Source organism: Drosophila ananassae, chromosome 3L (genome assembly GCF_017639315.1).
Source record: "Drosophila ananassae strain 14024-0371.13 chromosome 3L, ASM1763931v2, whole genome shotgun sequence".
Taxonomy (NCBI): Eukaryota; Metazoa; Arthropoda; class Insecta; order Diptera; family Drosophilidae; genus Drosophila; species Drosophila ananassae.
This window is the reverse complement of record NC_057929.1, coordinates 582,145-591,553: the sequence shown is the minus strand read 5'-3', so window position 1 is coordinate 591,553 and position 9,409 is coordinate 582,145. Positions and strand designations below refer to the sequence as shown.

Below are 9,409 nucleotides of genomic sequence, written 5' to 3'. Positions count from 1 at the left end.
GACAAACTAAGTGGCAAAATTTCCATAGAAAAGCGAAGTAACCGCAGAAGTCGAGGAGGTGGCTGAAGGCGAATTCCCCAATTGAAGTTCCTAATGGTCACAGAAGACTCAAGTGGCTCACTTTAGGCATATGGCAATCTCAAAGTCTAAGAGTGTCCAAGTTGGACAAGTCTCCACTGATAGGAGTTGCAATTAATAATCCGATTTCTTTCAACCAACAATAATATAATATAATATAATGCTTCGTTTTGTTTGAAACCCTGATTACCACCACCATGTATAGCTTTTGAATAATGGAAAAAAAACCTAAGGCAACTGGACATCTGACTGGGCTGGGGTAGTGACCTCCACGTCCTTGTTGGCCTGCTTCAGGAGCTGGCGGCACATGTGGATTTTGAAGGCAGTCTCGCACTTGTTATTGCCACGAATCATGTGGCAGTGTCGCTCCGGCCAGTGGTCCGGATTACTGGCTTCCGACAGGAGGCCAAGGAAGTCGCGCTCCACAAAGACACCGTCGTGCATGAGACCCATCTGCTCGTACAGACAGTGAGTGAAGCACTGGATGGACTCCGAGGGACTAGAGAAGTCCTGCTGCTGGAACTTGCTCAGCTCCCGGAGAGATAGATCCGTCTCCTCGCCGCAGAGTCGGATCATGTCCTCGGTAAGCGGTTTGGGGGAATCATCGGCCACAGTTAGTCCCAGATTGATGTTAACTTTCGCAAAGCGAGACTGTAGAAGTATATAGTTATTTTCTTGATTATTTTATAATAATTTCCCACCCACCTCACTCAAAGCCAACAGGCTAGAAACTAGTAGAGCCACCAGAACTTGATTCATTCTTAACCTTTTTACGAAAATTGATTGAAAATACCTGCCACCAAGCACCTTATATACCGACCTTTGCATCATTAGTCCACCGGAAGTATTTTAATTGCGAATATCAATTCAATGAGCCGAAAATATTTCGCGTTTTCCGTGGCCAACGGCCTGAAAAAGTTGAGCCGCACTCTCAATAGCCGAAAAAGTAACAAACCCAACCAGCCAGAACCCAAATCGATGCAGAAATGCCAATTGGCATACCGAAAGTATCTTGAGAGCTGCTTCAACAAATCCTGACTGCCGGGCAAGTTCTTCTCCAGCCATTGGAGAACTGGAAGGAGCCAACAAAAAAAATACAAAAGTTGCAGAACAAATTTTTTAAAACAAAACAAGAAGAAAATGGAGGGAGTCTTGATTGTGGGAAGTCGAATATTGGTAATACTCTTTTCTCAAAGGAATAAAATAGAAGCTATGAGCTTCTTTAAACTATAGATTTATTTAGAAAGTGATACTTATATCCTGAAAACTAAAGAGTAATAGTTTTCTTAAAAACACTTTTCCAATAATTCGATATTATTTTAGGCCAGTATACAGGCTCTTACTCTAAACTTAAATACTAATAACCAAAGTAAAGCCAACAACTTTGGATATTCATACTTGACTTGGGTCTGTGTGTGTGTGTGTATATACATGTGTATGTGTTGGGCACTTCCGTTTGGCTGTTGCGCCATTTTGACTGCGACTATTTCCGCTGGTCGCATTAACTGCAGGCGCATAACTTTTCCAATTTGCTTTTGGCAATTATTGATATAAGCCAGCAGCAGCAACAGCAACTTGAACGAGCTCCTCCTGTCTGCCACTTCAGTTAGCTTTTCTCTCACTCCAACACTCACTTCCCATCTCTTTCCCTTTTCAGATTTCCCATCTCTTTCCCGGCCACAATCACGTTTGCATTGGTCCGAGCATATTTTGCTGCATTCTTGCGCATATTTGTGCAACATTCCAAAAATTCTTGAACAAAGTTTCGTTATTATTGCCATTTTGCCGACTCTTGGGCTCGTAGCTGGGAGGTTGCTGCTTCCAAAGCTTGCCACTTTGATTACTTTTGCAGTTGCCGTTAGATGCAATTAGTTGGTTCATTAGAAAAACAACTCCACCCCCTGGCTCTCCAATGCCCCACTCGATAGGAATCCACACACTTAATTAGCAGTTGCTGTGGGGATGGGCAGAACTCTCACTGATTGCCGGACTTGTATCTTGTATCTTGTATCTTTGTATCTTGAAGATGGCCCGAACAACTTGAGTATGCAAATCGGTTGAAAGTGAGGTCGAGGCCTGAGTGATTTGGCAAGAGCTCTTTTGGCCCCGCCGGTCAAAAATTCTCACATTCTCCGAAGCAAAGAATTTAAGATGCAAGTGGGCATGTGACCCGAAGCTCTGAGCCAAGCTCTGTTGCATATTTGTTGCATAATGCCAACTTATGCACTGGCACATTGTTGACCAGTTCCCCCGGAATCTATCTCAAATCCCATCCCATCCCAGGCCCCCTTCCCCGATTTACATTATTCGCCGCTGTGTGTACTGTCCTCGTCCACTGCTGGGAAGCGTTTTGGGTTTTGGGTTGAAAAATCTACAAATCGCATGCCACAAACAAAAGCAAATGCCAGCCAAAGGATGTGGATAGCTGGAGGGATGCATATGTAGATGCATAGACCAATGGATGGATGGATGGATGGAAGGATAGATGGCTGAATGCTTAGAGGGATAAATGGTTAGATGGCTGCTGGCATACCAGCATTATTCCACGTCACTGCCGTCCAGTGCACATTTCAAATTGGAATGGAACGCTGGAAAATAGTCCTGGCGAAAGGAAGTCGGCTAAATTCTCGAGCAAACTCTCTCATTCAATGCGAAATAAATAAGTAAATAGTTTAGATGCTCTTGCCTTGCCTGGCAGCCCTGTCAGCCTTGCCGCTGTGACAATTCACCCTTCTTTTTCTTCTAGCTGGCTTTCCAACCCAATCTCTTTGCGGTTTAATTTTCCCATCCCGTCAGCATGCAAATCACACACAATCAGAATGAAGTAAACGTGGGCCAAAGGCAAATATGACATTTCAGTCAGCCAAGTAAATAAATGTTAGGCGGCACAAATGGAACGTGCCAAAGTCGCTTCACGTCGAGGTCGCAACGACCAAAGGACTCCCGGGTTACCTTCACCTGGTCGCTCCATGTCTCTGCCGGTCTAAGCCACAAAATGCCACGCTTTCCCTCGTCCTGACTGGTCCCCTGGACTGGCAATCCTTTGCAAACAAATGTGAGGAGTCATTTGGCAGCCCGAGAATTGGGGAGCTCTTGAGTTGGATTTTACTTCATCGGACTTAGGATGAGATGTCCAGTGGCCAGGGTCTCATATTCGTTTTAAATCGAAAAATACCAATGGAAGATTAGACTTTTATTTGAGTTTATTATGCCAAATTAAGTTCCAATAACCTGCAAGCTATATTCTATCTCAGAAGCTCTTTTAAATCCTTCTTAAATATCCTTCTCCCCCATTAAATATCCATACGTTATACCCATTCCCTGTCCTGTCTTCAGATGCATCGTTTTCTTTTCTTTTTAGCCTACAAATAATTGTATTAAAATGGGAATTTTTTTTCAATTTGAGAGTTTCGGTCTGACAGGACTCCACTCCCGGACACCCGGACGCCCGGACTCCGAACATGTGACAGTCGGGACGTACAAAAGGAGAGAGCGAGGGACAGTCGGGAATGAAGTTGTGGCACGCATTGTCTGAGCCTTTCCACAAGGGGTGATGGGGGGGAGCAAGGAGGCAAGGAGCAGCGACATTTTAGCCACCAACCATGTGGGACAGGAGCAACTCCTTCCGCCTCCCAAGTTGGCAACGAATTGTTTGATAATGACACTGACATGATGCTGCACTGACAACTAGGCAAGGAACTGGCTCCGACTCCAGTTGGAGTAATAGTAGCCCCTGCTCCTGCTCCTGCTCCTGCTCCTGCTCCTGCTCCTGTCCGTGCCACTCCCACTCCCACTCCGGGAGTCGTGCTCCCACTTTTTCTTAACATCCCAGGCATTTGTTGTCTGGCCCACGAAATTATATACGAAAATTAGTTGAAGCGACCGCCGCTGGCGAATTTTCTATGTGAGCATTTCCTTAGTTTCCTCCTCCTGCTGCCAGCCTGATCCTGTTTCTTGTTACTTTTCTTTTTATTTGTTATTTTTTCCCTCCTATTCTTTTATTTTTCTTCTTTTTTTTGTGTGTGTTGATTTGCTTTTCGGTTTCGGCCGTATATTTGGGGGGCCAGTGCAAGCGGCGCTCTAAATTAAGTTTTAAGCAACATGTCTGCAAAAATCATGCCCCAGGATACTCCGGGATGCCTCCACCCCATCATCCCCCCCTGGAATCCTGACTGCTGTCGCTGGCAGTCGCAACGTTTTATTCTTGGTCTTCTCTTGTTTTTTTTCCCCCGTGTTCCCTCTTTACTTTACTTTTTTTTTTTTTTTATTTCTATTTGAAGAATGGAAATTGTGTTTTGTGTGTATTTGCTGCAGTAGTGGTCTTCCTTGTCCTTCGTGCAGTTCCTTGAGGAATCCCCTGCCAACTGCTGCATGCTGCCGCTGCAGAAGTATTTTATTTTTTATTTTATTTTATTTTTTTAAGATCCTTTTTTTTTTATTGTATTTCGCTGGCCGTGCTATTTACACTGGCGCAGTCAACAGTCGCCGTCGTCGGCAGTTGCTTTTCCTGTGCCTATTTATATATTTGCAGGACGACGGATGCCGAGGAGCAAGGACCAACAAAGATTGTACTTCTTCTTGGCTCGGAATTTGTATTTGTGTATTTGTCTTTTAGTTTATTGTGCGGCAGCTAGGCAACTTTGCCTTTTGTATTTGCGCTCCATTGAGGCAGGGAATTCAATTTTAAAATCCCCCAACCGCTGGTGGGGCTTGAAGTCCTGCCTGCATTTGATTACAGTGCCGAACAGTTCGTTTAAAACGATCGGACCCATTCTCCATTCGACATTCGGCGTTGCCAGGCTAATTAAACGTGGCGTATACTTGATGTGCGCTTAGTCAAGTATACGCCACGTTGAGCAAACAGGAAGCGGCGAACGAACGACGCAGAAGAGCGACGCTCAGAGGGCTTAGACAACGAACCGACTTAATCGGGGATAAACCAGCAGCCGGCAAACACTTGGCTGGCAATTAATTAAAAGCCACCCAACATCCAGCCATTCAGCCATTCAGCCATCTAGCCAGCCAGCCAACAACCACTAAAATCCAGCCAAATATTAGCTTCTTAAATGCAACACAACAGGAAACAAAAAGCGGACAACTTGTGAAATCCGATTTTATTGCAAACAATTAGCAACAGACCAAAACAAAAAGATTGGGGAGTAGTGGGAACCTACACTTTGCTAAACGTAACCCGTAAGTCCTTCACCAGTTGTATGATGGCCGCTGTGCATCCCACCACGCCAAAGACTAGGCCAATCAGGATGAGCATTACGTCCCGCATTAGCTTCCACCGCAGCCTGCCATAACCTATGCCATAATTCAGGAATATATCGATCAAGGCCGGACACAGGAAGTTGAGGTTGCTCAGCGAGAAGGCGCCTTCTAGCTCCGTGAGTGCCGCCAAATTGGGCACGCCCACTGCCACCACACCTGTTACTCTAAAACTAAAATATCAACGTTGGGGAATGCATTTTTCGGTTCACCTGTTAGTAGCAGAAAGAAGATCCGCACCACATACTCCAGCATCGACGAGTGGCGCTTCTCGGGATCAGAGTTTTTATCGAAATCGCTAAAAATCACCGTGATCGCCACGAAGCCGTTCAGCGGATAACTGAGGAAAATCCCAAAGGCTATGAGGACTTTGATGCACTGCGACAGACTGAGGATGAGCACTGGGGTTAGAAGACAAGAGGGATGAGCCATGAAACGCTTCGGTTTACCTACATTTCGTCCCTCGGAATATTGAGAGTTATGCTGGCATGGACTTCCTCGCCAAATCGCCAATACCCCATGAGCCCAAAAAACATATTGGATATCAGGATGAAAAAGACAGCCAGGTTAAGGACCCCGAAGAAGCCCAGATAGCTTTCCGGATGTTTCATATGCGCCTCAACTACGAGCATCTGAGAGGAAAGTTCCAAGATCATCCGTGGAAATAAATAGTGAAATAAAAGCTCACCGAACCAACTGCCGTGAGGGAGAAGGCGGCAATACCAAAGAACTCGATCCATTCGATTGGAGGCTTGGCCAAATCCCGATCCCGGATATCAGGCAAGCCGCTAAACAAATAGTACATGATGAGAGCAAAACCGCCATACAGGACAAAGTTGGAAATCAAGTTCAAGGGCACCAGGTACTTCAGGCGACGGATCATGAAGAGCGGCAGGAGGAGAATACAAACTCCCAGTACGTACAACCGTTCATTGTATGATCCGGCATACTGATCACCGATCTCCTTGAAGTTCTTCGCCACAAAAACCAAATAAACGGTGCACAAGAGGAACTGACTAAAGACTATGACACAAGTGGTCATAATACCGGCTGTGCGGCCCATCCATTGGACGCAGGTGGGACCCTCCTCGTACGCAATTTGGACAGCCTCCGGCATGGAGATCTGCGGCACTTGCCTTCGCCGGCAGCACTCGGTCATTCCATGGATCTGTCACCGGGGTTATTGTTATTCAAACACCACTCTGATAACTCTGAGGTAAGCACTTACAGACCAGCAAATGGATGGAGTACGTCAGTATAATCATCAGCAGGATGCACATGACAATGCCGACCACAATACCGGAGCAGCAAATAGCCAAGGGCATTGCCAGGACGCCAGTTCCAATAACACATTTTAGCAGGGAAATGAAGGCATCACAGTTTCTAAGGATAAATATCAATTTTTCTTTTAAAAAGACTTGTATGGTTTGTTCTTACGTCAATGGCGCTTCCACTATTCGCTTTTCATAGGGATTGTATATGTAGAAGGATGTTATGGACTGCCTGCAATAAAATAAATCCGAAGGATCAGTTCTCATCTTGTCCTGGCTGGGATACACTTACTTACGTCCTTTGGTCCTGCCCCTGATCATTAAGCTTTTGGCCCTGATCATTGGGCTTTTGGCCCTGATTCTGTTGTTGCTTGGACTCCATTGCCTTGTCGAGATGTTAACAGTCAGTGGCGTTCAGGAGCCAACAAGCTTCTTAAAAAAAATTTTAAAAAAACAAAGCCAACACTTTTGACAACAATTTCAAATTAGTTTAGATAACTCCCAAGTCTAAGTCAGCCCAAGTCGCCCTCGCCCTCCTTAGCCCCCCCGCAGCTGGGCACATTCAATTCACTTACAGCGGATAACTACGATTGCAACTGCAACGGCAACTGGAAGCTGTGGCAGTGCCACCGCAGCCCAATCAAAATGGTTGCACATGCGCGCCCATTATCATAATAAGTGCAACTTATGGCCAGCTTCCCGGCCCTGTATCCCATAAAGTTGGCCAACAAACGGCGACCAGAGGTTGGTAACTAGATGAAGGTTAGTCTGGCGGTGGGAATGAGGTTTTTGGGAGTCCGGGTGACAATTTGCCAGCGGGTGCCACAGTAAAAATGGAATAAAAAGGATACATAATTTGTTTAAGATTAAAAGCTATTTATATTTAATCTTTGATTTAAAATAAAGCCTTAAGGAAAGGGATAAATGCTTAATAAATATCCTACCTATTTAAATCCCTTGCTATCCTCTTGAGGTCAAGCTCCACTGTAGACTTTAGAAAGCTAATGGCAAAGAATATCCTGGAACGATTGTCATGCCAGAATGCGCACTTCCGCGTCCGCATTTAGTTAGTTTGGATGTGTCTGTGTGTCTCCGTGTGAGTTTAACAGTAAATTGAATTAAAATTTATTGTGCAAATTGCAGAATTCCGAAAGCGCGCTATTCTGCGCACAGGACTCGCCGAGGCAGCCGCGCAAATCCAATACAAATAAAATTAAGTAAAAATGCACAGAACTTGCTGGTTGGTGGAGGAGGAGGATGTGACAGACTTGGTAGTTAGATTGCTACCGAGGAACTGGGATGGGTTTTTGGTTGGCAAACCGTTTCTGTATGTACAAGTGTCTGTGTTGGCACAGAAATATGCAAATGCGATATTGTCGCTGGGCGACATTTACAACAATTACAATAACAACGAAGGCACCTAACTGCGTGCGACATGTGACACGATATTCAAATAAAGGCGCATTTGCGAGAAGGGGGCGTGCCCAGGCATGGCAAGGAAAGGCAAAGGCAGTTGCCTTCATGGGTGGGCGGGGCATTTATAGCATATATTTTGCATAAAGGGAAATATGCAGCAGCAGCAGCAGAACCAGAACCAGAAGCAGTGGCTGTAACTGCTGGAAAGCAGAAAAGAAAACGACCAGGAACAGCGCAGAAATCAAATAAAACAAATTTGGAATTTTACAGCAGACAAGGAGCAAGGAGCAAGCGGCGGCAAAGGCATCGAAGAAGCAACCAAAGAACTGCTTATGTGCGACAATGCCCTCCTCGGCTTCTGCACCTCATCCCCATACGCGTCCTGGCCATCCTCGTCCTGCTGCTCGTCCTCGTTTTGGACCAGAAGGATGCCTCCACATGTTCCTTAAACTGTCAGCAATGTGCGAGTGTCATGGGCGATGCGAGGCAGGGTGTTCGGGTGTTCGGGGGTCCGGGCGTGTATATGTTATGGAAACAAACAGACTGACATTCAATTTAAATTCCTATACAAATAATTGCATGGCATTGGCGTGGGTCATGAAGACAGGGGCCAGAGGACGAGCGAGGGGACACCGGCTCCCCTTGGAAGGGGCAACTGTGATTGCTTGCCGCCTGCTCACAATAGATTGCAACTCCTTGATAAGAACTTAACCTGATCCAAACTAGACTGACTCTTCGCCACTATTAGGCGCCAAGCACACAAAACAAAGGCTCCAGGGATTTGAGTCATTTAAAAAGCGACATTTGAAAAAAGATTCCAAACCTACGGTTTTCTTGCAAGTCAAAAGAGAATCGATATACAAATCGTTTAATCGTCCGCTTAAGAATCGGATATTAATTGGCCAAGATATAGCCATCGCTGGGGGCATATTGGGCCCCCATGCACTTTTAAAGGGTTTGACCCAGGAAATTGAACAAAAAATATTAAAAATATTTTGTTCTTAGATTTTGATGCAGATTGGCGGGGAATCGATCTACAAATCGATTAAGGTACTCCGCTCAAGAATCGGATGGAAATTGGCCAAGATATGGCCATCGCTGGGGTCACTATAGGCCTCCCCATGCACTTTCCACATTTTCAAGGGGATAGCTCAGGAAATTTAACAAAAAATTTAAAAAATATTTTGTTTTTAGATTTTGATGCAGAATGATGGAGGATAAAAGTACAAATCGATTAAGGTATTCCGCTCAAGAATCGGATAATTATTACCAAAGCTATGACTTGACTGTCACTGACGTCGATAGAATCTCTCGTACATTGCACACTTTTGGGAGGAATCACTTTATTCCTCCGCAAGGGCACAAGTATATCT

General features: G+C 45.2%; 2 protein-coding genes across 4 annotated transcripts; both read right to left on the bottom strand.

The window, feature by feature from the left end:
* Nucleotides 1-206: 206 nt before the first annotated feature.
* On the bottom strand, nucleotides 207-858 carry LOC6495371 (general odorant-binding protein 56a). Its single transcript, XM_001958648.3, has 2 exons — nucleotides 784-858; nucleotides 207-729 (listed from the first exon to the last, which is right to left on the bottom strand). Exons 1-2 carry the CDS (start codon nucleotides 835-837, stop codon nucleotides 307-309), a joined length of 477 nt encoding a protein of 158 aa, XP_001958684.1. The 5' UTR covers nucleotides 838-858; the 3' UTR covers nucleotides 207-306.
* Nucleotides 859-5,177: 4,319 nt separating this feature from the next.
* LOC6495370 (glutamate transporter polyphemus) lies at nucleotides 5,178-7,108 on the bottom strand. Of its 3 annotated transcripts, XM_001958647.4 has the most exons (7): nucleotides 6,917-7,107; nucleotides 6,787-6,852; nucleotides 6,582-6,732; nucleotides 6,038-6,517; nucleotides 5,803-5,981; nucleotides 5,562-5,737; nucleotides 5,178-5,508 (listed from the first exon to the last, which is right to left on the bottom strand). In XM_001958647.4, exons 1-7 carry the CDS (start codon nucleotides 7,000-7,002, stop codon nucleotides 5,249-5,251), a joined length of 1,398 nt encoding a protein of 465 aa, XP_001958683.1. In that variant the 5' UTR covers nucleotides 7,003-7,107; the 3' UTR covers nucleotides 5,178-5,248. The 3 variants fall into 3 exon arrangements, with proteins under 3 accessions (XP_001958683.1, XP_014763290.1, XP_014763289.1); XM_014907803.3 differs by lacking the exon at nucleotides 5,178-5,508 and having other exon boundaries at nucleotides 5,597-5,737; nucleotides 5,799-5,981; nucleotides 6,917-7,108; XM_014907804.3 differs by lacking the exons at nucleotides 6,787-6,852; nucleotides 6,917-7,107 and having other exon boundaries at nucleotides 6,578-6,710.
* Nucleotides 7,109-9,409: the final 2,301 nt, after the last annotated feature.